Consider the following 27,163-nt stretch of genomic DNA (forward strand, 5'->3'; position numbering starts at 1 on the left):
ATATTTAAAAAACCTTTGAAATTCACTGAAAAAAACATAAGTTTTACAGACGTTATAGTTAGGAATTAGCATTTATAAAACCTTAGAAATTCACTGAAAAAACCATAGGTTTCAAGGACATTATAGTTAGGAACTAGCATTTAAAAAACCTTAGAAATTCACTGAAAAAACCATAGGTTTCAGAGACGTTATAGTTAGTTGGACATTTGACATATATAAAACCAGAGAAATTTGCCTGTTATAGTTAGTTGAGCTAACTATAACGTGCGCGCCCGCAATGCACTGGTGATGACGTCACATATTACATCACTCATGAAATGTTCAATGACATCACTCATGACATCACTGATGACATCTCAAATGACATCACTGATGACATCACTGATGACATCATCCACGTGAACGTCTGACACACCTCCTCACACTCTAATATAACTTTTGATACACATACTCTAAAATACAGACTACCATTTTCGAAACCATAGACACACCAATACCAGATACTGGATACCCATCCACTGATTCCTATCTATATATTGTAAGCTAGACATACACTCATAGAGTCACTCATACATGCTGTCACTCATCATTACATCAGTATAATATCCACTCATACATCTATACATACATTTACACATTGCTACTGATCCATACAGTTACTCACACATCTACTCAGTCATGCCAAAAATCAATCACACCCATGTACTCACCTATGCAGATTTATACACACCACCTGACTTATTTATACACACACCACCTTCCTTATTTATATAGATACTAACACATACTTACTCTCTTATACAATCACTAATACAAGTACACATTCATGTATGTAGACACCCTTGCAATCACTCTCTCTCACGTATAGTCAATTAAACACCCCAACACTCAGATATACTGTCTAAAAACATATATAGTTAGTCACATATATACAACTGAGACATCCATTCACTAATCAACACACCTGTACACACAGTTAGCTACCCATATAGCCCTTCCGAGATGCACTTTTGAATGTATACAACCAGTGAATCAGCTATTCAGACATGTATGCACAGAGTCAGACACCCCCCACCCACCCACATAGACACTCAGACACCCATACAGATACTCATACAATCAATCAATAACCCATATAGACACTGATGTAGCTTCTCACCAACCCATGCACCTGCTTACACACCAACTGAGAGACTAATATAGACATTCACACAGTTTAGTCTCTAACCCATGCATTCAGTAACATACGTTCAATCAGTGACTTATACAGTCAGTCATGCATCTACTAAATAATCCATTCAGGCACTTCTATATCCACTCATTCTTCAATAGACCTTGGCATAGCTATATATGAAAAATATTAAAACTTTACATAAACACACATTCACTGGATGATGTAATCAGTGATGTCATCAGTGATGTCATTTGAGATGTCATCAGTGATGTCATGAGTGATGTCACTGACCATGTCATGAGTGATGTAATATGTGACGTCATCACCAGTGCATTGCGGGTGCACGAGTTATAGTTAGCTCAACTAACTATAACGGGCGAATTTCTCTGGTTTTATATAAGTCAAATGTCCAACTAACTATAACGTCTCTAAAACCTATGGTTTTTTCAGTGAATTTCTAAGTTTTTTTAAATGCTAATTCCTAACTATAACATCCCTGAAACCTATGGTTTTTCAGTGAATATATATAGATAGATAGATAGATAGATAGATAGATAGATAGATAGATAGATAGATAGATAGATAGATAGATAGATAGATAGATAGATAGATAGATAGATAGATAGATAGATAGATAGATAGATAGATAGATAGATAGATAGATAGATAGATAGATAGATAGATAATGTAAATATTGTTTACATTAACAGTTTCATATTTTTCATAAACTAATAGGGGTATTCAAAGATGTAGTGTGTTTGAAGTAAAATACTTTACCTACTGTTGCTCAGACTGAAGTAGAAAAAGTAAATTGAATCCCTCCGAAGTCCAAAGCGTTTTCCCTACTCTTGCACAGACTGGAGAGGGAATAGCAAATCTTACCGCTCTAAAGTCCAATGCTTATCCTACTGTTGCACGGACTGGAGTTGGTATAGTAAATGTAACTCCTCCAAAGTCTAACACGTTCACTACTGTAGCACAGACTTGAGTGGGAATGGTAAATCTTACCCCTCCAAAGACCAACGCTTTCCCTACTGTTGTACAGAATGGAGAAGGAATAGTAAATTTAAGCCCTCTGAAGTCCAATGCTTTCCCTACTGCACACACTGGAGTGGAATAGTAAATCTTCCCCCTCCGAAATCCAACAGTTTCCCTACTGTTGCCCAGACTGGAGTGGGAATAGAAAATCTTGTCCTTCGTAGTCCAAAGATTTTCCGACTGTTGCAAAACCTGAAATGGGAATTGTGAATTTAACCCCTCCAAAGTCCAACACTTCCCCTACTGTAGTACAGATTGGAGTGGGAATAGTAAATGTAACCCCTTCGAAGGGTTTCCCTACTATTTATAGTATTTTTAGTAAATGTTGTTTTGGAGGGTTTTAATTTGTAATATTTAATGTATTGTCTAAATTATGTTTGAAATTTTCCTTAATACATTTTTTATATTTTATGGTTGTATTGTATACGTATTTAAAAAAGTACATTCTGTAAACACACACTCTATGACCCTGTGGAAGGCTAAGGCAGAAACGCGTATGTTGATTAATTTGCAATAAAGAAAACGGTACTTTACCAAAACAGTGCCGCTTGACTCCTTGGCTCTCGGCATTTGATGAGAGGAGAGACAGGGGTTTGAAAGCGTACTTTGCTAAATATATAATTGTTTTATTTTCACAGTAATACATTTTAAATATTAAAAAATAATATAATGTAAATATACATATATATATATATATTTCTTTTTTAATATAAAAACAAGCACATGTATTTATTTGTTTATATAATTATATATTTATGGATAGTAGTAAATATTAGTGGAATTTATTTAATTTACATTAGATTTACTTTGTATAATAAAATATGTGATATATACTACTTTAAACTTTATATTTGAAAAAACTCAACATTGTTATATATATTTGGACAATATTAGTGTCAATGAATTTTTATTTCTATTTGTTTTGTACTTACTTTTATATGTATAGGGATATTCTTGACACCATATTTGTGTCAACCGATATTGTTCACCTCAATTTTTTGTCTGCTGTCCGTGAGGGTGGCCAGACTGCACTCGCTGAATCACAGGTAAGGAAATCTCTTTATAAGCTCTTTGAACCTCATAGACCAGAAACACTGGGCAAGGCATGGACAAGAGCTTTGTAATGTGCCCACAATTATTGTCATGTGTGGCTCTGTAATGCATCAATTTGGGCAACAAATGTTCACCTGTGGTGGTACAGTGAGTGTTGGCACATTTTTATAAGCTCATGATTTGCAGGCAGCTGCCCTACAGATTATGGAGGCTATATGTTTGACTTTATTAGTGCTCTTTTATAATATGTCAAGACTGAAGGTTCATTCCATTTAGACTTGAATAATAATTAGGAGTTTCAATTCTAATTTTTTCTGAAGCATGTGCTTTTGCAAGGTCAGTGCAAACCTGAGAAAGTACTTGTAAGGAAACGTCATGATTTTTTCCTGCAATCTCATGCAAACACAATGATGTCGCTGCCCTCAGATTTAGAAGGAAATTATAATGTTGATATTTTGTTAGCGTTGAATTATACCACTTAGGATATTATGAGCAGAGTAAAAAAAGGCCTTTTTTGCATGATCATTCCGATTTTATTTAAGTGATGCTGTTGTTGCTTGGCCTTTACACACTGGGATTCTGCTAACCAGGCCCCAGTGCATGCACTCTGACCCCTCAAAACCTGTCAAATGTGTTATAAATCCTAAGTGAGACAATAATTTACTTATAAGTGCATAGTATATAGTAACCACTATACCCAGGGCCTGTAGGTTAAATGTCACTACTTGACTACAGCACCTATTGTGCCACCACTAACGTGGCAATGCAAAGCATAGCTTTAGTCCTCCCCATGCTGCCTGAGTGGTAAGTTTTAAAACTGCAATTTCAGCCAGGCAAAATCAATCGTTTGTCAGGCCAAAGCTTTGCTGTAATTAGGGCCTACAAGTGGTACCCTCAGTACCCTCTCAGAACACCTTTGGCCTTACGTCTGGCGCCTTGTGGTTTTTGGCAGTAGAAACATCTAAATATTAGAAAAAAACATATCTCTTGTTCAGTACATCAGAGTTTTGTTATTTTTGGTGCTAATTGCTCATTATAATTTACTCTATATTTATGAATTGTAGATTTTTATTATGTTGTGTTTGCTGCTTTGGAACAATTTTGGTACAGAAAAATGATTTACACATTTACTCCTAAACTAGGTCTGTCTGCTCTGTGCTACAGTTACCAATGGTTGAGCTCAAGTTAAAATTATTGAGACCTAACTGGACCTAGTAAGGAATAGTGCCACTTTTACTTGAAGAGGACTACCGTCCACTTCAGCTAATAATTCACTTATTCACAACTGACATCCATAACTCCTAAAGCGAAGTCAAGATTTGTTCAAGTTTGTGCAAATTGGAGAACTTTTGGTACGGAGGTTTCTCTGAATCCTCATAGGGGTTTCTAAAAAGCCTTGTGAATACTTTTGAGAGCAGCAATAGCAGCTTTACACTTTCTGAAGTTATCTAACTGTATGTAATTTATAGTAAGCACTGAACTGGAAAGATTGTAAAAGCAAAACTATTTTGTTGACAAAATCTTGGGTAATAAAGCTGAAAATCTTAAAAATGACACTGTGCACTCAATTGATTGTATTGTGTCCTAAGAAATTCCTATATGGTCATCTTTCCAGGCATTTTCTGATACTGATTTATTTACATTACTCTTTATTTTAAAACCATCTTAATGTTCTGCTATATGAGATACTGGCAGTTGAATGTCTGAATCTTTATTTTATTTGTATTTAATAAAATCTTCTTTCTCTAATTGATCGATCAATGACTTTTCTCAACACTCACCATGTAAATAAATACCCATTTAGATTAACTGTATGTACGTCTAGATTAACTGTTTGTAAATGTCGCCCTTGTGGATAAATTGAAGGTACTAAAAGTGGGTCAGATTAACCCCTCCTGAAGTATTCTGTACTTGATCACTTTTCTCATGCTCCTACAAACCTATGATTAATTTTCACTTTCCAAGAAAGATTATTGCAACAACATATTGGTAACAACATACATTTTTAAACTGTATTTATGATTTAAACATAATAAACCATATAGTACATCAAATTCATTGGATTTAATCTTAATATTGAAGTATATAGGAGTACAGTTTCAATTTAAGCTATGACATATGAACTCACTACCATTTCTGGACAGTGTTTTCCCATTCTCAAAATGAGCAAATGAAAATCTTAACATTTTACCCATTGCCTTGTATCATATCAAGCAGCTACAACTGGACCCTCTTCTCTGTGTTTATTCAAAACATTACTACAGACAATCTAGATTCTCAGCTTCACATTAGAGGGCGGGTCTTCCCATAGAATTATGAGTGCACTATGTTAACCGCCTGTAAGAAATGGGGTTATTAGTTGAGTGGGTTGGAAGCTCCACTCAAATCATAAACACAATCAAATCATAAACACAATCCTTGTCAGTGTTAACTCCAAAAGTCACTTTAGCAGCTTGGCACGAAAGCAGTCAGGCTTAACTTAAAGGCCATGTGTAAAGAAAGCAGCACTCAAACGGTAATAAAATGAAAACACAACAATCTCACACTAAAGACAAATAGAGTTAGCTTTATTAAATAAAATGACACCATAACAACAAAAATCCAATCAGTAGAACTGGAGTTATGAATTTGTAAGGTTTCTAGTGAAAATAGCACCAAAAGAAGTACAAAGTGCTAATTGTTGTTAACCGGTCTTGCTAGACTGGGTCAAAGTCTCAAGTTCAGGCTGACCGCTATGGGGCTGAGGTCAGATACAGGGAACAGGTTCATCTAGCTGAAGATTTTACCTTGTCTTAGTTAAAGTCCAAGTGGATAGCTGCAGAGGAACTCTGCTTTAACAGGAGTCTGTTTGCAGTCAAAAAGAGCCCAAAAACCATCTGTATCTTCACCTGCATCTCAAGACTTGTGATTTGAGGCAGGAGGAATACACACTGACGTCAGTCAAGGGTCCAGGACCTGGGGGCACTTCTTGGGGATCACAACTCACTCCAGCAGAGGCCAGCAGCAGGACTCAGGCTGGTTCCGTTGGTGCTGATTAGCTGGGCAGTGGCAGGAGAGGCCTATGGAAGCTTGTTGGGAGCCTGTTGCCAAAACAGGAGATTAGCCAACTGACACTAGGTGCCACTCCTGGGGAGCCTGAGTTCCAGGCAAGCAGGTCCAGATTTCCTTCCTCAGGCCGCAGGGCAGTCCTTTTTCTGCATCTTCCACTGGTCCAGGAGTGTTCTGATGACAGTTTCTGGAGGTGCCACTTTTATACCAAATTCCAGCCTGTGTGTGGAGGATAACCCCTTTGTCTAACCTTCCCCCTTTCCAGGGTTTGGCTCCAAAATGTCTAGGGTAGCAAAAGGCAGGCAGACCTAGGTGTGAGCAGTATTCTTCGGTGGTAGGGCAGGCAGCCCTTAGAAGTCAGGAATGTGGTGGGAAAGTCCTGAGGCTACCAAATGAAGAAAAGGAGGGCTGAATACAAGCCCCCAGGACATCCTGCTCAGAAGAGCCACACCCTACCACATACCCAAGGCCCTCTTGTCCCCATGTCTGGAAGGAATGCACCAAATACCACAAGAGAGCAATTCACATTCATGTGATCACGGACAATGGCAGAAAGCCATACTTGGTTCAGGCAAACAAGTTCCAACATTCTGAATGGGACATTTTCAGAATAGTAACTTAAAATCCAACTTTTCCATTAAGGAGAATTTTAAGTTGCAGTTCATTTGAGTGGAAAAGGCATTTCTCCATCTGGTCCCAAACTGAAGTTATTAAGTGCAAGAAAGTAACCCAGTGTAAGTGTATGGGAGAGATAGCCTTTCCACAGTGAAAATCGTCTTAGGAGTTTTTCACTGTCAGGACATCTATAACCTAAATGCACATGTCCTACTTTTCATATACCATGCGCCCTGTCCTATGCACTTTAAGCCCTACCTAAGGGGTGACTTATAAGTATTAAAAAGGAAGGGTTAGGCATGGCAATTTTGCCAGGTAGAAATGGCAGTTTAAAACTGCCTTAACCTTTTAATACTTATATGTCACCCCTAGTGCCTAACAGCTCCTAGGGCTAGATGAATGGTAGTTAAAACATAGGACATATTGTTGGACCTCGCCCTCTCTGTAAGGTCACCCCCATTGTTTGTGCCTCCCCCCTCCTATTTTTGCTGAATTCATTTTTATTGGCCTTAGGACTGCTAACCAGTTCTAAAGTGCTTGTGCGCACTCTCCTAAACATGGCTAAATTGTCTTACACCTAATTGGTATCTTTAATTTACTTATAAGTCCCTTATAGATAAAATACCACGTTCAAAAAGCTTTATTCGACGAATTAGGTCACAAAAGCACAAACTTACATTTAGGTCCATTCACAAAGTATCTACAAGCAATTCATATATGCTCTAGACAAAATCTTTTAAAAAATATATAAAATCCTAAGAACTCTATTTACAAGTTTAAAATTTTGTTAAAAATCAATGTACTAAAAACATTGTGACTGCACTACAATACCTACTAGAATTAATAATAGTTGATTAAAAAACAACAATTGATTATACAAAAATGCAGTACAGCCTGGTAAAAGTACTAATGGACAGATGCCTCGTCATGGGACCTCGCACTTATGGTCCACACCCACCCCAAATATTTAGCCATGGCTATAGCAACCGCTTCAGTAGTATCACTTCTTAGGATTCTTTCTGCCTCATGCGCCCTTCTTGTTCCCAAGAGCTTGCAAATTGGAGTCAACCAGGCGCTATGTGGAGCTTTATAGCCAATGCATTCAAAACGTACATGGGCCAGTGATTCTTTCCCAATCCGGCACACCGGACACAAGTCATTTCTAGGTGTGGACCATTTACTAGTAAAAGCTCTTAGTGGCAGGGTGCCCACCGTAAACTGGAAATATAATTTCCGCTCATAGGGTTTTGTAATATAGTCCCAATATTGCTCTAACCCCGGTGTAGATTTACACTGCAGAAAAAGCCCTGTAAGGGAAGAGGACTAGAAACTTCTCACTATCTTGGTCTGGGCCATTTCCCAGTATTTGGCCTTCAAGACCTTTTTTTCAGGAAAAATTGAGTTTTTGGGATCATCCCACAGAGGACTCATGCCCATATCCGATAGGGTTGCTCTAAGTTGTCTTAGCCATTTTATTTGGTGCAGTGTATCCACCCTTATTACATCTAGAAAGCCAGCTGCATTCTCTGCAAGTTCTGGAGTAGACCACAGTCTACACCAGTACAAGCGAGGACGTAATTTGGCAGTTTCCGCAATTGGCTTTCTCCCAAGATCATTCAATAATGGTCGTGTCGGGGTACTCTGGGGCAACCTGGTTATATTTCTAAGGAACTTATTTTCCGAGATAGTAAGTTTAGATAACTTCTCATGCTCCCAGAGTTCTGCACCATATAAGGCAGAGCTGATGACTTTCAAATTATAAATCTCCATAGCAGGGCTAAATATCTTAGTAAAGGAAGTATTATATTCTTTTTGTAGCACCCCAGCCAATTGTCGGTGTTTTAGGGATGCTATATCGACCTGATGTGACCAATTTAATCCCTCCTGAATGTTGACCCCTAGATATATCAACTCCTTAACCTGATCCAGCACTGCGTTATTCAGCATGATACCTCCCTTAAAGGCCCTGTGTGCATTAAAGGCCATCATTTTTGTTTTGGACACATTGATCTCCATTCCTTGACTAGCACAGAACTTTTCAAAAATTGTTAGTGCTCTCTGGAGCCCACTCGGTGTTTTGGAAAGGATCAATGTGTCATCTGCAAACATTAGTATGGGAACTTTTTCACCTGCTAGTATTGGTGCGTCTGTGGGGGTTAACCTCATACAGTTCACTATCCCGTTAATGTACAAGGAGAATACGGTCGGGGCCAGTACACATCCCTGACGAACTCCCTTCTCTACTGGGAAAAATTCCGTAACTTCACCCTGCTTACCCCTTCGGATCTTAGCCTTGTTGTCCTCATGTAACCTGATGATCAGTGTCAGCAAATCGAGTGGTAGCCCCATTTCTTGGAACGACTGCCAGAGTTTGTCACGCGGTACAAGGTCAAATGCTGACCTAAGGTCAACAAAGACAGCGTACAAACTTCCCTTCCCCAGAGTCACTGTTTTCCAACACAGCAAAATGAACCTAAAGACTTGTGCTGGTAAGAGAAAGGAATCCTGCTTGAAGGGGCGATAGGTCGCTAAATTTGTGGATCCAATTTTGCATTCTGTTAGGCACCAATCTACCCATCACCTTTTGTAAAGAGTCAATAAGGCTGATCGGCCTATAATTCCCTGGGCATGATTTGTCCCCTTTCTTAAAAACAGGAATAATCTCTGCCCATTTCCAGGATTCTGGGACCGGCGCGCCCTGAGCAAGAGCATTTGACAGTAGGTAAATGTACTTGCTCCATGTCACTTTATCCTAGATGAATACATCCCCCGGGATTCCGTCTAAACCCGGATCCTTCTCAGGCATAATTTATTTCAGGGCCACTTCGACATCTGCCGTTCTGAAGACTGCCTCCTTAAAAAATTGCTTAACAATACTAGCCTCTCTTTCGTGCTCACTTGCTGCATATTGTGGTTTAAAAAAAATGGTTTACCCACTCCGTTTGTGAGACATGATTTTGGGTCTGGGAAGCCTCCTCGGTCCCATTTGTGTACACTCCAAAACTGTTTTGGTTTCCTGCTAACACAAGCCTCCCTCAGCTCATCCCACCTTTTACTGTCCCAATCCCTTTTTGCCTTGGTTTGCGCCCTCTGGTAAGTGGCCCAAGCATCTCGTACCACTCGGGGACCACTTGCTTTATAGCTATCCCTAGGTCTTTTTGGTCTTCGTGCCTTTTTGCATTCTAAACTATACTATTCCTGTGTTTTGGGAGTTGCCACCTTTTTTGATTTGCCCCTTTTACTAAAACACGTACGCAATAGTCCGAAAAATTCATCATATATGCAAATGGGTTGCTTTAAATCTATCGGATTAGTTACACTGGCCTGTAAATCACTAATGGCCTGCTCTAACTCTTTATTAATGTTAGCAAGTATTAACGGTAATTTTTTTACCTTAGCCCATTTTATTCGCCTCAAATCGTTCGATGGGACAACATCAGGGGTAATGAAATTATCTAGCATATCGTGAGGGACTTTAAGGTATGTAAGGTCCAAGTCCAGAGATAATGGGTTATGGTCACTTTCAAGTCTAGCTTATATCCTCATGTCCTTCACTGTGTGCCAAAGTGCCAAACTAACCAGTACATAATCTATCCTGCTGGTACTATGGCCATTGTCAAATGTATTAACCCCCATTTTGTCAGACAGAGTGCGGCCATTAACAGCCCGCAATCCCTTTTCCATGCATATAGAATTAATTTGAATCACCACGTCTGACCATCTTTTTATTGGTTCTAACTTCAACTTTGGAATACCCCACTTTACATCTTCCTCATCGAATGTATTACCCTCCTCGCACAACAATGGCTCAAACGTCGCATTAAAATCCCCTGCGACAATATTTTATGTGTCTATCTGGCTACCCTCAAGAAGATCATCAAGACCCGCTAAAACTCCCGACTTCTTCCCCCTGGAGCCTCGCACATAAATATTGTATATTTGCGTAATCCCGCTAGTATCCCTAGACAGTCTAATGGCCTGGATATCCTGACTATGGGTGGTCAGAACTTGAATATTAAGTCCTAAATCTTGCTTCACCCACATTGTTAAGCCTCCTGATGGTCTCCCTTTAGGGCCTTTAACGGCTGGGATATATAAACGTAAGTACCCTACGCAGTAAAGGGGGGCTTCTGCCCAAGTCTCTTGAAACAGACAAATTTCAAACTCCTCAATAAAAGCATGCTACTCTGGGGAACCCATCTTAGATCCTAATCCTGCGATGTTCCATGACAATAGTGTTTTCATAACAGGTGATGTGCTAACAGCCATATGTCCACTTAAGGCACGTGTGCTTGGGCTGAACTCCTGTTCTAATCCATCTTTCTGCACAGATGACAGGGAGACCTCTTTTACACTCAAAACCAGCTTTGGTGTTAAAAATTCTTTCCCTAGCAAGCTGTGCCTATGGACCACTTTGGTTAGTTGATGTGCCTGCTGCTTCCTGGCAAAATTTGCAGCAAGTCAATCTACATTATCCAGGGTGGATACTCCCTGGAGTCTAGTTTGATTGAGCTCGTGTGAGCAAACATTCACACCACTCTTAGGAGACACCATACACCCAGGTTCTGTAAATTAAATGCTACTAGTAGGCCTGCAGTCACCCACTTAAAGAGCTCCTTAAACATGTACGATGCCTGCCATTGCAGCCTGAATGCAGTTTTGAACTGCCAATTTGAGTTGGCAATAAAAGCTCCTTGCCAAGCCTTAAACTCCCCTTTTATTGCATATTAGTCACCCCAAGGTAGGCCACAGGTAGCCCGTGAGGCAGGGTGCATTGTAATTATAAGGGTAGTCATGTACCCTTACGTTTTACATGTCCTGGGAGTGAAAAGCTCCTAAATGCGTTTTTCACTGCTGTGAGGATTACCTGTCGCATTGGATAAAACGGAGTTGACTTATTAGATATGTATACAAAAACATATATGCCTGATTTGAAGTGGGCCATTAAATTATGATACCTGCGCTACCACCTGTTTTTGCAACTATGACAATTACAATTGATCTGATGTTTGCTGCACCCAGTAGGTACCAGGTGCAATTAAGATCACACTCAACATTACATTTCTATATTTCAAACCTGCTTGAAATTACCTGGGGGAAAAAGCCTGATATTTACCAGTACATACTGATTTCGGTGCTGTGAGCACCAAAATCCACTGGTTATTCTTCAAAAACGCAGACTATGTAATAATTGTTGTATCAAATAAATGTCAAACACCTCAGTGTCGGATGTTTACCAGATGCGACAAGTACCACATTCAACAGGGCCTACTCATAATCATGCCCTAATTCTATAACTCACTATAAGTAAACTGTTCCAAACACTTGTCCACACATAAAATAAATGTACTCAAAAAGTGTCTATGTTTAAAGTGTGAAGAGCCATCACTGCAAGATTGCAACTGAGTCAGCCTTAATGTATAACTGAGCATGAGGCTCCTGTTTTTGGACATCCCCAGTTACTGTATCTTTTCCAGCACCATGTGTGTTATCTAACGAAGCAACAAAAAGTGATCTCTGCACTGCTCTCAGGATATTGGTTTGTCTTTTTGACTCTCTCTGCACCCAGGCAGCCCCCAATCAGCTCATCATACGATATTAATCTTCATATCAACTACAAGGTCTGAAGGTATCTTTTTATTCTGCTGCTAGATTATGAGATTACTGCTAACCCGAGTTCATCCCTCAGTTTCGAATATCATTCTTTCACTGCCTTCATCTAGCTGAGACCTTAGTGGTTAGAAAGGTAGTGTTCCTTTGTTTAGGAGGGATCTCTTCAAAGGAAATCTAATTGGGCTGCATCTGTTCATATTTATACATGTCCAACAGCAAATGTAGAGGTAATCCTCCCTAATTGAAGATTAAAAATATTTGGTGCCTTTGAGCCAAGATATAGGTAATAGAATTAGCTTGTTCTGATTGAAACACATGCATAGACTATGATTGCTGAGTCGGATTTGTACAGATGTCAGTTTAAATGAGCAGGGCTTGTAGTTAAGCATCCCTATAATTTTTAGGTTTTGATTGCATCTGATGGGAATACCCTTAGGTAGATCAGTGCTGACCAACATTGGTCTACGAAGGCTGGATCTACACCTGATTTCTAGACTAATCAATGGCCATGCTAATACTTGCCATTTAGATTTTCTGAATGTCAGTTTTATCCAATGTCGATGAAATGAAAACTTGTCATGGATCCAAACCTCATGGACCATGGACCTGTGTGTGAGATGAGAGCAAATGCTTGATACTGCACCATATGTAAAAGGTTAAGGTAAAAATAAAAGTTGGGCATGAATGCATTTCAGACTCTTTAGCCTATTGTCATATCTATAATGATCAAATCCCCTAACATGAACATTAAGTATTCATTAGGATTACCTTCACCCAAAATACGCCGATGAACATTACTGTCATTATTCACCCTATAAAATGGCACAAAAGAGAGGAACAGTGGAGCAGAATGTGTAAAGCATTGTTGTACTCCTATGACTGCATACATAGAAAAATAAGTGAAGTACCTACTTTTATGTCTGTTGGTAAAAGTTCCAAAATCTCAAAAATTCGCAGGATGCTGAAGGATAAGTATGCAGAAGCTGTGAACAATAATGGAGAAGTGATGCTGCTTATGGCAATTAGCACTTCAACCTAAAAGAAAGAAAGATTCAATGAGATGCATCTTTTTTTAAATGAAATACTTCTTGAATAAAACTTAAATTAAAATGAGCCCTATAATTCCAGGTTTAGCATCCGACCCTTTTTTAAAAAAATGTTCTTACTAAAGACTTTCATATACCCAATCTTGTCAGAGCTATTTTATGTCAAATGTAGGATATTTCCAAAATGCTTCCCTTATAGATAAATTATTCTTTAGTTGGTTACTGGTGTATTCCATTCTTCCAGAACTCTTTCCTCCAACAAGGATGGGTAAAAATTGGAAAACTTAATACCTGCATCAACCTTATCCAAGCTACCTTTATGAGGAGTCTAATTCTTATGTGCAATGATGAAATTCAATCAAGACGTGTTATTTGTGCTCTGATTCCTTAGGCACTTATCACAGTGTCTGGGAGGAACTTAAATATATTTCTGGTGATTATGCTGCTATATTATAAAGTGGAGCTTGGATTGATTCTCTAAGGACTCTTGATACCATTTGGAGAGAAACATCCCTTAAAGAGACAGAGAGGAGGCCCAAGAGAAAGGAAACAAGCAATTTACATTCTCCTTTCATGCACTTTTTTGATCTATAAGAAAACTGGCCCCAACGAAGTTCACGTTCTGAATGAAACGAGTTAGCTGTCCTGTGTTGTCATCAAAGAAAAATAAAGATTTTTGGAACACATATAATTGATTGGAAGGCTATATATATTGGACTTTTGACATTGCTGTCAATTCCCTCTTCTCCTCAATGTCCTGAGACTTACATATTCAAAACAATACTTTTATTCTCAGTGTTAAACTTTAAAGTGCTTCAACTTAAAAACAGTTTAGAGGCTCCACTTGAACATTCAATTTTGCAAACAGCAAGGAATGTCCTGTGCATAAAAAACGAATTAGAAGTCAGGAACTCCATTATAAACAAATTCATCTATTATCAAGAAGGGCCATTAGTATCATTTGAGGAACTCTGCTATTGGACCAGCCAATCAAATGGCCCCTTTCACAAAGGTAAAGTTGAGTCAAAAATCTAACTTTAGACCAAAAGCCTAACTTTATGACTTTTCAGTATTCACAAAGGGACTTTAAAGAGGTATCTTTACGACTGTAGAGTTTCTGCACTCGGGCGGAATTTCTGCGCTGAGTGGAATTTTTGCGCTCAGGGCAGAATCTCCACACTCAGGCTGGAGTAAGAGTATTTTCAAACACCTGAAGTCAACTAATGTCACTTGCAACCCATGCACTACAAACCACATAAAAGCAGCACACATCCAAGACTCTGGTTTTTCCACATCTAAACTTCACCTACCTGTACTGTGCCTTGTCTTGCCATCAGTATGCTACATGTGAGGAGGAAGAAGAAGAACACTAAGGAGGAGACCAATGTGATTGTAAGATTGTAGTGCGGAACTACAAAACACTGCTTGGTCTACCTCCATGCCATAGCAATGTAACACAGAAGGCAGTCCTCTGGCTGCAGTAGGCTACTTCAGCCAGTGCATTGGGGGATGATGAACGGACCATCACAGAGGTCAAAATGAAGTGGCAGGATGAGAAAAGATGGGTGAAGGAGAAGTTCAGCAGGATAGAGGTGGTCACAGCTCTCCCTGGTAGACAAACTGGAATCCGTCTCTGTCATACCCCACTTGAGAAGGATGTCCTCTCCACCATGCACACCCAACTGCTACATGGGTTACCTGTGAATGATGGCCATTATGTGGTTGCAAGCCATTTAAAATTTGGGCTAACATTCATGGTGAGTTAGACTCTCACATGTCTCATTTTGTCTACTGCACTGGAAGTCTCAGAATCCTTTGTGATGGAAATGGTAACTTCCAATTTCTCAATCAAAAACAGTGGCCCATGACTGCTGGTGATTTCATTTTATACTGGAATATGGCAGTAGAAAATGAGCCTGATTTGGTAACCATCACAGTTGTCTTGTAAATGCAAGTTAGTACATATGTGAAAAGTTGTACATAATCATAATTTCTTGGTAATATCTGTTGACTTATTTTTATTGCCACAGACAGCCAGAGTAGATTTATTCTCTGGAGCAGAGCTCCCTGCATAGGGAGGCAATGTCATGGGGCACATCAATCCATACCACCAGCATAAACTGGCATGTAAATATGGCCAGAAGAGGGTCCCATTTACTGCACTGGGATCAGACAAACCATGGATTTTTACATAGAATCCATCAATAGTTGCATACATTGGATATGTTGTTGATTGCATGTGTCAACTAGAATGTAAACTAAATACAGTCATATACCATTTTAGGTCCTGTGACATTGGCCAGAAAAACATTCTATAGCGAACTCTGCTCCTCATGCGGGTGTGACATATGGTCGGGCACCACACCCTGGGTGGATAGTAGACCCTGGTAAGTACACTAAATAATACTTTATAAAAAAACTCATAGTCTTAAATATTGGATGATATGTCAGCAGTATGCGATGTGTGTCTAATATCCCTGTTGTCACTTATGTCCACATGCTGCTTATATTGTCTCATCTAAAGAGGAGTAGCCACAAGTGGGTTGAAAGTCTATATCTATGACATATACATGTAAAATAACTAATATCATCCTTTGTATTGAAATATGGATAATTATGGCACATAAACAGCTGTTGTCAAGACTTCCTCAGTTATTCAAAGTACACCATCCAAGGATTTGGGAGACATACTGACTGTCATCCGTCCATCAGGTAAGCGTGCCATATAGTGTTGTAAAATATCGATTCTCAAATGCTACACAGTAACCAAATCTTCGTGAAAGGACATTAGCAGATATTGTGACTTTTTGTAGCATGTGAAGTTGGTGTTTGATATGTTCCCAAAATAATCAGTGATGCCTGTGTTCATTTTACATGTTCACATATAATTCATGCTGAACATTAATTACGGTATCACTTCCTTCTGAAGCTGCTGGATGGAGGACCAGATCTTCTGCCACACACTCAAGGAAACAGTTCAGCAGCTGACATCACAGTGGCTCTCAATACTAAACAGAGCACAGGCTGAAGCTAGTGAGTTTGAATTTGCATTGCACATCCGCATTGAACACCTCAGTGCTACAGTGTGAGTGGTTATGTGTAGGTTTACACAAACCAGGTCACATGTGGAACATTAGATATATGCAAAGATTATCTGACCCACCTCTTGTGTTGTAGCACATGATATACAATGGAAAATACTTAGCAAGTTGCAACCTCTGTCTTTCAGGTGCTGAGGACAATGAGTCACTGGTGGAAGCTGAACCATCCACCAGTGGAGGGTAGCGGGCAATTCAAGGAGAGAATCCAATCCTCCTCCAAGCAGCTATGTCAGCAAACAGCGATGCTCAAGAAGAGGACGATGAGGAGGAAGAAGATGAGGGTGAAGAAGATGATCAGGTGCTAGTCGTGAAGGAGGACCAGGATTATCAGGAGTGCATTGTTAGCCCACTGAGAAAAACACTGAAGCCTACATCAGGCCCAGCAAGCATTGCACTCCCACTTCACCTTTGAGGATTGCCCATTCCCAGCAGTCAGTCAACAAGCCACAACATTCACCCTACCCAACACAACCTTCAACTCCTCAGAGCCCTCAGATCCAAGGTAGATGTGTTGCTTCTCCTACACACTCCTCCCATGACAGTGCAACCCTGGCCATCTCTCAAGCATCTGAGCGACCTAACAACCCTGGTGAGGAGGAGGTATCCCCTAGGCTCCAATCGACTCCCCACAGCCTCTCACGTGCTGCCCTTCCCCGTTCTGGTGGACCCGGCGGTCGCATCAGAGACCGTCCCATGCGGAGGGGGCTGGCTGATGGTCATGGTGGCCAGTGGGAGGATTCATTTTTTCAACAGCAGATTAATGTGAAGCAGGACATTCGTGCCATATGGGCCGCTCTGTATGACATATTAGACTCTCTACAGGATGATTGATAGACAAACCAGTGTCTTGTCAGGATTAATAAATATTGCAAAGACATGTTAAGAAGGCAAAATGATGTCATGGCAATCTATACGGAAGAGAGTGAAAGATACCATGCTATGGCCATGAAGATGATGGAGGGCATGTTGGAACTTATTTATTTATGTATTGAAAGTTTTGTATAGCTCAAACATGACCCAAGTGGGTATCAGAGCGCTTTACATACAAGTTACGGAAGACATAGGTAGATAGTTGTGGGAGAAAAGTAGAGATATATACATCAGGTACAAAATAACATATTAGAAGGTGACATTGAGGCCGTATCAATGCCAGGTAGCAGATTAATCGGCTATACAAGATAGGAGACACAAGGAGAAAAGCTTCTAGTTCAGAGCAGTGCTCATTAGAAGAGCTTTCACTTCCCTTTTTAATGCAAGTATTGAGGGAATCAGTCTCGTTTCCACAGGTAGTGTGTTCCAGATTCTCGGGGCAATACCAGAGAATGTACAATTGTAGGTTTTAATTTTATTTAAATTTCTTCGGCTTGAGCAGCAAGGTACTGGAACTCCTTGAGGAACGGTAACCACCCGAGAGTTCGAGCTTATTCGCCACGTATAGAGGAGTGTTGAAGTGTAGTGCTCTATGGGTCATACATGCAATTTTTAATTGAATCCTTGACTCGAACGGAAGCCAGTTGAGAGATTTCAGGTCCGGAGAAATGGGGTTGTTTTTTTTTGGAACCAGTGATGAGTCTAGTTGCCGCATTCAGTGATGCTCTGAGGGGGGCTAATCTGAGTCTCGGTAGCCCGCAGAGAGTGACACTGCCAAATTCTAGTCTTGAGATGACTAGCGCTTGCACCGCAGATTTGAAGTCATCTTGGGGAAGGTAGGGTTTGAGATTTCTTAGGATGCTCAGTTAGAAGTACGCGCTTTTGGTAGATGCTCTGATCTTATCTAGCACTATTCCCAGTGATTTCGTGGAATCAATGATGTGTGGTGTGCAGTTGAGAACGGATAGGTTTTTCAGATATTTCTCAACAATGGGGGTTTGCCTAGTGGGTGGAATGAGGAGGAATTCCATTTTAAGGTGGTTGGAGGTTAGCCAGTTTAGGGGTTTGTGCAGGGTTCTGTTGAGTATCTTGATATCTTCAGGGGAAGAGATTTTCATGTACAGTTCGGTGTCATCCGCATACATGTGATATTGGATGTTAGATGCTTTGAGGATTACAGTAAGTAGTTCAATGAATAGGTTGAAGAGCGTGGGGGAGAGCGAGGACCCTTGGCGCACCCCCAGTGTGCAAGGACTGGAGTTGGATAGAGTTTGATTCGATTTGACTCTCTGCGTTCTGTTATTGAGAAAAGAGGCAAACCATTTTAGTACAGTGCCTGAGAGCCCCATCCTACATTCCAAAAGGTTCAGTAGATTGTCATGTTTGACAGTGTCAAACACAAATGAGAAGTCGAGTAGTATTGGTAGGCAAGATTCATTCTGGTTAAGCAATGTGATAGCATCGTCCACTATATGAGTGATGGCCGTTTCAGTGCTGTGGCCAGGACGGAAGCCCGATTGGAATTGATCAAGAAGTTAGAATTCCTCAATGTGGTTGCACAGTTGTTCATGGACACATTTCTCAAGGAGTTTTGGCTGAGTAGGGATGTTTGTGATTGGTCAAAAATTATTCAGATCTTTAGGGTCAGCCAGAAAAGAAAAGTATTGATGATTTTGGACCAGAGCGGGACTAGTGATCTTATAATTTCTTTAAAGAAGTTGGGGGGAGGGGATCATTGAAGTGATTTGAAGGTTTCAGGGCCGGGAGAATGTTGAAGATGGATTTGTCGTTGAGGGGTGTGAATTGACTCTAAGAGGCATTGTTTTTAGGGAAGAGACAGGGCGGAGTAAGAGGGAGCGAGGGTAAGGAGGAGTCAGGAGAGGGTGATGGATCGATCAGGGCAGACCTTAGATCAGATTCAATCTTGTTCACCTTTTCAAGGAAGAAGTCAGCAAAGGCATCGCAGTTTGGCTGGGGGCAGGAGATGAGAGGAGATTGGATAGGTGTGTTATTGGATTGTAGCTTAATCAGCTCAAACAGCCTTTTGGGGCGATTTTTGGCTTTGTCAAGTTGGGATTTGAAGAAGGTTGCTTTCGCCGCTCTGATGAGTTTGTTGTATCTACTCCTTTTCAGTCGCGGCTCCTGGAGGGAGTGCTGCAGGGCGGTGGCGTGGGGCGGGGGAGGGGCAGGGTGGGGGGTAGTAAACTCTGGCATACGGCTGACCAGAGTTAAGTACATAAATAAATAAATAAAATTAATTACATTGCGCACGCTGCAACGCGAATGGCGCTGCAGTGTGCGTGCGATGTAATTCGTTTTATTTATTTATTTATTTATGTACTTAACTCTGTTCTGCCATATACCAGAGTTTACTACCCCCCACCCTGCCCCTTCCCCGCCCCGCCGCCCTGTAGCACTCCCTCAAGGAGCTGCGACTTCTCCTTTTTAGTCTTATAATCATAAGGAGACCAATAGATGGGGCGGATCTCCAAGAGCGTTCTGCTAGCCTCAGGCTGCGTCTGTCTGCATTTAAGCTGTCATTAAACAACAATTTGGAGTCTTTGTTGGACTTTCTTTTCAGTTGAAGGGGGGAAGTTGCATTCAGGGCAGTCAACATGGAGTTGTTTTAGTGCTCAGTGAGGCCGTGAACGTCGGACATGTTTGCAGGTGGCAGTAGGGAGATATTGCAGCGAGATATACGCTCATTTACGTTTGTATTTTGGAGCGTTCTTTTCCAATGTTTTTGTTTCAATGGCTGTGATCTTTTTGAGTTTCAGCTTTCTAGGATACGGAAGGTGATATAGTGTTGGTCCGACCAGTCACAGGGGAGAATAGATTCAAGCTGAATGGAGTTGGGATTGGAGATGATTAAATCGAAGGACGAGCCTAAGTTGTGAGTAGGACTGTCACAGAATTGAGTCAGGTTGAGTTCAGTTAGGAAGTTTTTGAGACTGTTCACCACCTGATCATTCGGGTCATTCCAATGAAGATTGAAGTCACCAAGGAAGATCTGGGGGCAGTGCAGACCATGGTTGTAGGCGATGGTTTCCATAGTTTGTTCAATCTGATGGAGGTTGTCTCCTGTAGGGTGGTAAAAGATGTGCAGGCTCCACAAAAGTCTATGTTTGCTAGTGATGTCTAAGCATAAATATTCACAAGATGGGAGAGTTGCCGAAGGGGACTGTTTTGCTGAGAGAGTGTTGTGGTAGATACAGGCTATGCCACCTCCCGTTCTCCTAACTCGATCGAGTCTGATAATGTTGTGGCTCGGAGAGACTAGAATGTCAAGGATGGGACCTGAGGAGTCGTTAAGCCAAGTTTCAGTGAGGATAAGGATGTCTAGTTCCTGAACAAGGATGAGATCGGCAAGGTCCATGGCATGTTTCACAGCTGATCTGCAGTTAAGCAACATGCATTTCAGGTGTGATTTGTGGTCAGTGAGAGAGGGCTGTGTAATGGGGACCTGCATAAGGTTATTAATGTTTAAGGCATTAGCGTTGAGTCTGGGAACTCTATGCAGGTTAGATGAGATGCTTTGTATAGCCTCCGCAATGCCTTGCTTGGGATTAGTATCTCCAGGAGAATTTATAGGGGAGGTTTGAGAGGTTCCAGAAGGGACTTGGATGGCCAAAAGAGAGGAGTTGTAGGCCCGGAGGAGGGAGAGAATTTCAGGTTCCGATAAATTATTTTTGGATCTGGCGGGTTTAGATGGGGAATTAGGGTAGGGAGTGGTATTTCATTTCTGGCCTGGGGGTTTCTGCCCGAGGTCACTCGATAGCATAGTGGAATGAGATGGTAGCTCAGGGTACTGGTGGATCACATGCAGGATCTCCTGCGAGTTCTTGTTGGATGAAAGGTCAAGGGCCAGCTCCGAGGTGATGTTAATGAGTTTTTTTATGTCAGTTTCGAGTTTTAGAAGCTCCCGTTTTATTTCCTTGAGCCTAGATGCAGGACCAGATTGAGGTTCATAGCTCTTGGGGAGGGGAGGAGGAGGGTTGTTCACTAGGGTTGAGGTAGGCGTGTCACAAGAAAGGGGACGATGAGGAGGGGGGTCGTATCCTGAGAACGAATTCCGTCTCTGTTGGTCAGAAGAGAAAAGCGAGTAGGAGCTAGAATTGGCATGAGGAAGGAGCTTGGGTGGAAGGGGGGAAAGGTTCAAGAGTTGTGGATTAGAAAGGGAGGGGTGTCTCTTGGTGTTGATGAGGTTAGGGGAAACTGACTTCCGGGTGGAGAGTGGGCAAACCTGCTGTGGAGAAATGGAATTATCTAGGAGAGAGCCAGGAGGAAGGGGAGTGGGAGAGTGGGGGCAGTGAGGTGGTCGGAGCGAAGGATAAAATTTGCTCCAGCATTACTGGAATGGAGGTGGTCAAGTCTGGTTAGTTGGGAGATTAAATGAAATTAAAATGAAATGAAATACCAGTATTTGTAAAGCGCACAGCTACCTCCGAAGTGGTGTCCCGGTGCTGGGGGGCGTTGGGAAGATTAAGCGAGCTATTGCCCAGAGTCACATGGTGCTGGGCTAACCTGCCGCTGGCACCAGGGATCGAAACGAGATGGTGGGTGAGTCTGTGGAGCCAAAATTTGGCAGAGCTAAGGCCTTATGAGTGTTGTTCAAGGTAGGCAGGGCAGTCATCAGGTGATTGTGGCTCAAGAGAGAGAGATCATGGAGGTCCTGTGGCAAATTTAGGGGAAGGACATCCCTAGAGTGATTAAGAGTGTCACTTTGGCACAGCATTTTTATAATGAAGGAGAACCTGTCATCAAAGATACCCAGGTTCCGATCGGAGGCTTGAAATAGGATAGTCCCATTGTTGTAGATGGATATGGTAGCATTTGCTCTGAATGTGGGTGATGTCACAGCCAAGAGCCTTAGGCCGTGAGGAAATTTCTTAGCTGAGGCGATTTTGAGTAATGAATGGAATGCCATTGTCCACTGAGCTTTTCTTTCAGTATAAACGATCAGATCACTAGTAATAGCACCTTTCTTTAGGCAAAAATAGGGGTCAGAGATAAGAGTTTCTGGATTAGCTTTGAGCAGTCTATGTTTCAGAGATTTAATCGCATTTTTGGACAGGTTGAGCGGATAATTAATTATGTAACTACTCATACCTAGCTTTTCTAGTCTGGAGTCCAGTCAGCATTGAGCGAGGGAGGGCATGAGAGAGAGAGATGGCGACGAAACCACAGTGGTGAAGCTTCTCATGGAGGCGGCATTTACTTTTATTCTCGTGGTTAGCGAGGAAAGCCCTGAGTCTCTAACCATCACAAGATGTACGTTAAGTTTGGAGATCTGTGAGAGGAACTTCAGTGTGAAGAATAGTTGAGAGGCAGGATGGGAGTGGCCAGGTTTCCAGTGGAGAGCTCGAGTGGATAACAAGGTGAAATAAGCGGTCTTAGATGGACATCTCAAATTTGTTGCGGAAGAAGAAGGTGTTAACAGTCCTGATTTGAGTGCAGGGTGTCCCAGACAGGTGTCTGGAGGGGATAGAGCAGAAACTAGACGATTACCACAGCCTTCACATTGGTCTCTTGAGTTGCTCAGTGAGTAGCCAGGATTAAATCCTAGAGCGGAGGAGGTGGGTGAAAAGGCCATGGAAAAGCACACAGAGATCCCCTTTTAGTGCGGGCTTCGCAGGGAAGACACAAGCATCCACCAAAATGAGGGTGGGTCTTGTGAGACAGGGAGGGATCAGCAGCTGACCATAACCATCCAAGATGGCCGCCACATTAGTGAAGGTAATCAATGGGGTGGAATTAGAAGAAGGTCGTATAAATTAACCTTCCTAGTCAGGCTGGAACATGTGCTCTTTCACATCAAGAGAAAAGGAGCAGGGCAGTGCCCTTGCCATGTGTGTATAATGGGAGCAAAACTGTTTAACAGTCTTCATTCATGGTCAACACACCTACTTGCACCACACCCCACCCAGCCATGTGTACCAACAACTGCACAGGCACCACCCTACATACACAGGACCACCCCCCTGTACATGCCCCTTCTGCACAGTCACGTTCCCTCCTTGCCAAGTCACATTCCCCACCTGCTCAGGCACCCTCACCCACTGTATAGGCACTTTCCTCACCTGCACAGGCACCACCCTCACCCTTTGTACAGGCACACCTGCCAACTGTACAGGCACCCGCACCCCCTGTACAGACACACCCACCAACTGTACAGGTAGATGCACCACACACACATCGACACCAACACAGTAAACACACTTACTCACAGAGATCCTCACCACCACAATTGCAAAGTCACAAGATAGATCCTCCATGATCACTATAAAATATATGTATACCCCCAATGTATGTAAAGAAAATATATTTTTCACTAGTCAGTACTGAGTGCGTAATAGTTGATGATGGTCAATTGGTTACTTGGGTTGTAGGCCATATATGTGATGATAAATGTGTGTGAGTAAGACATGTAGATTTATAGGACCATCTGTATAACAAGGTATCATGTTGAAAGCATAGCTAAACACCTCCCAATGTTGGCTTCAATACTTTGAATCCAGCATATATAATGAACAACACAAGTCACATCTGGTGCTCAAGAAAAATATTTATATTGTAGGAAATACATTTTTTAAACTGTCCATTAGAAAAGGGAGAAAAGAAATCAAATGAAATCTTCAGGCAGAATGGACAAGGGAACTTAGATGGGGTTAGGCTAAATAAATAAAACACGTCAGGGGAGCCAGTCTATGTACAAGGGGTAAACAAAAAGTCCACAGACCAAACGTAGTCCAGTCACTAGTCATTCTCAATGTCCTCCTTCTCGACACCTGTGGGCTCTTCCTGGCTGGCTGATGCATACAAGACACCCCACAGGAGCAGGAAACATGAGGGGTATGAGGGGTAGCAGGGGAAATAGCTTGGGAAGACGTACTGGGTGAAACAACTACCATGGTCTGTGTGGGTCATTGGGCCAACACAGACAATATAGCTGCACCCAAGGAAGTGGTGGGGATATTGATTTTAGCCATTTGTCTGGAATCTGTCTCTCAAAACATATGGAGTTCATTTCTGAACTCCTGTAAAACCTGAAAGGACGCATTCTGGTCAACAGATACCACCATCACATCCTGGGATGCAGTCACAGGAATAATCATACATGGAGGGGTTTGGGTAGAACATGAGGGGTGTAGGGTATCGAAGCAGATGTTTCCCTCAGCTCTTCTAGGCAGGCACTTGGAGGGGGAGTAGTGGCAGGAGATGCAGCTGGAGGCCCGATGGAATGGGAGCCTTAAGAGTTAGGGAGGGGTCAGTTGGAGGCCCTGATGGGTTTGCAGCCATCCATGGAGACACGATTGCCAAGTTAAGTTCTTGTGGGCCAGGGGGAGAGCCACACTCCTCCTACCCCTGGCTGGAGGTGTCCCAATCAATGCCCCCTCTTCAGTCTCTTCAGCCTCCACCCGGGTTGTTGCCGTAGATGTTAAAGAGTCCATCCGGGTGGGTGCACAACCCTTGCCTAATAGTTTGTGACCCTCCTTCTCCTCATTGGTGGTATCCAGAGGACGAGTCCACCGATGAGCTTAGGATTTCCCACTCTGCCCTTGGTCCTGCCCTGATGGTTCTTAGCCAGTTTGGTCCACTGAAATAGAACGCAAACTTTGATGTAGTTGGTGTACAATTCATAACAGGGCTAGATAAAGTAAGTGTTGATTTGTACTTTTTTGATCTCATTAACCAATTACATGTTTTTTGGGCCCAGAATTATGTGCAGTCCCTCTTTTGTGTAATAATCAGAAATTACTCACACAATAACATCATTCTCAATTTAGGTCAGTATGCTTTTCTGTATTCATCCAGCATTAGTGCAATGGGACTTTCCTGACACTGAAACATAGTTATCTTCCAATGTAACTCTACAAGTGGTGATGAGACACAGTCTGGATGGATATATCCACACCTAAAAGTGAATCTGGGTTCATCCTGTAATGTGCAGTTCAAACAGTCTTGCACTTAATATTAAATGCCATCTGTTGTATGGCATAGTGAAACACAACATACATGTAAAATTGGGTGTACATATACAAACAAGGCTGTGGATATGACCTTTGCCAATATGTGATTTTAAAAATTGGAATATCCCTAAACAACATCAGGCACTCGACAAGGCATACACCACATTTAGCATGTCAAGACTGCTTCGTTTGTGCAGTACACTGGTAGTGACATAGGCATAGTTAGTACAACTACCTGACATACATGCCACTGTTGAGAAGATGTGTGTATTTTGTCACTCTTGGATATGTTTGTATCATATTGAGTGAAACAAGTATCACAAAGTCAGCCTTTACTTCATGTTACAAAAATATACTTTACCTGGGAAAAAATATACACAAAAGCATGCATAAAATGCAGCATCCAACGCCCTAACCCCTCTCATACCAACAAAGGACATTGGTACACATGCATCAAGGAAAGAAATAGCGAGTCGTTATTTGCGATTTTTAAGGAATTGCAAATAAAGATTCGCTATCTCCTATGCATGATGCAGATACCGAAAATAAACCGATTCGGTAAATATCGCTAAACGCGTTTGCGAAAATACCCCAAGAACTCGCTAGTAGCTGAAAACACACATATTGCGATCTCGCAATTAGCGATCTCGCTATTAGCGATCTCGCTCTTAGCGAGATCGCTATTTGCGAGATCGCAATTTTAGAGAGTCGCATTGGGAACAGCCTGATGACATCAGAACCAGGAAGTAACTCTTCCCATGGTGCATTCTGTGTCCATAGGAAGCCAAAACAGGAAGCTGAGTGCCTGTAAAGAGCTGCGGAGAGGACTACTGAGCATCCAGACCACTGCAAACCCAGGAAATGGCCAATACATCAGCTGAGGAGGGTGCAGGTGCAGGTGCCAGGAAAAGAAAACTAAAGTTCAGTGAGAGGGAACTGGAGTACCTCATTGAAGATGTAGTGAAGAGCCATGGCAAGCTCTTTGGGAAGCTGTCCCTTAAAGTCCCATAGGCAGAGAAAAGACGCCTCTGGAACAAGATAAAGTCAAGGGTCATTGCTGTGGGTGTGACACACCGCAGCATCGATGATTTAAAGAAACGCTGGTACGATTTGCGCAGCCGTGCCAAGGAGCGAATTGCCCAGAGGTTGAGGGAGGCTAAGAGCACCGGAGGAGGACCATCGACAGTCCCGGACAACACAGCCCTTGAGGACCTGGTGGAGGGCACAATCCTGCCGGAAGCTGCTGTGAGGGTCACGCACATGGATACATCCGGTGCAGCCTGCAGTACTGAAGGTAAGAGGCACTATGATATACCCATCAATGTACATTATAATAGCGCCCATACAGTAATAGGAAGGCATGCAGCTGTAACCAACCCCAGTCCACAGTCCATATACAGTTACTAATGCATCCTGGGAGTTGTAGTCCCCTGAACCAATTAGTGAGTCACATAGCACTTTGTGTGACCATTTTGCCCAATATGCATTACAGACAGGGAATACAGAGAGTGAGAACGTAAGAGCAGACATAATCACCATGTAGCTAAACATTATCCAATGAAATTTTCATCCTGCACTGTTTCACACCACAGGTGCTGAGGAAGGAGACAGTGATGGGAGCGAATGCAGGGAGAG

General features: G+C 41.9%; 1 protein-coding gene across 1 annotated transcript in view; it reads right to left on the reverse strand.

The window, feature by feature from the left end:
* Positions 1 to 27,163, reverse strand: part of MLC1 (modulator of VRAC current 1) — a 306,559-nt gene that overhangs the window by 31,955 nt on the left and 247,441 nt on the right. The window contains exon 10 of the mRNA XM_085650693.1: positions 13,454 to 13,576. Coding sequence (XP_085506819.1) covers positions 13,454 to 13,576 — 123 coding nt within the window. The remainder of the gene's footprint in view (positions 1 to 13,453; positions 13,577 to 27,163) is intronic.

The sequence above is a fragment of the Triturus cristatus genome, chromosome 4_1, assembly GCF_964204655.1.
Source record: "Triturus cristatus chromosome 4_1, aTriCri1.1, whole genome shotgun sequence".
NCBI classification, from domain to species: Eukaryota; Metazoa; Chordata; class Amphibia; order Caudata; family Salamandridae; genus Triturus; species Triturus cristatus.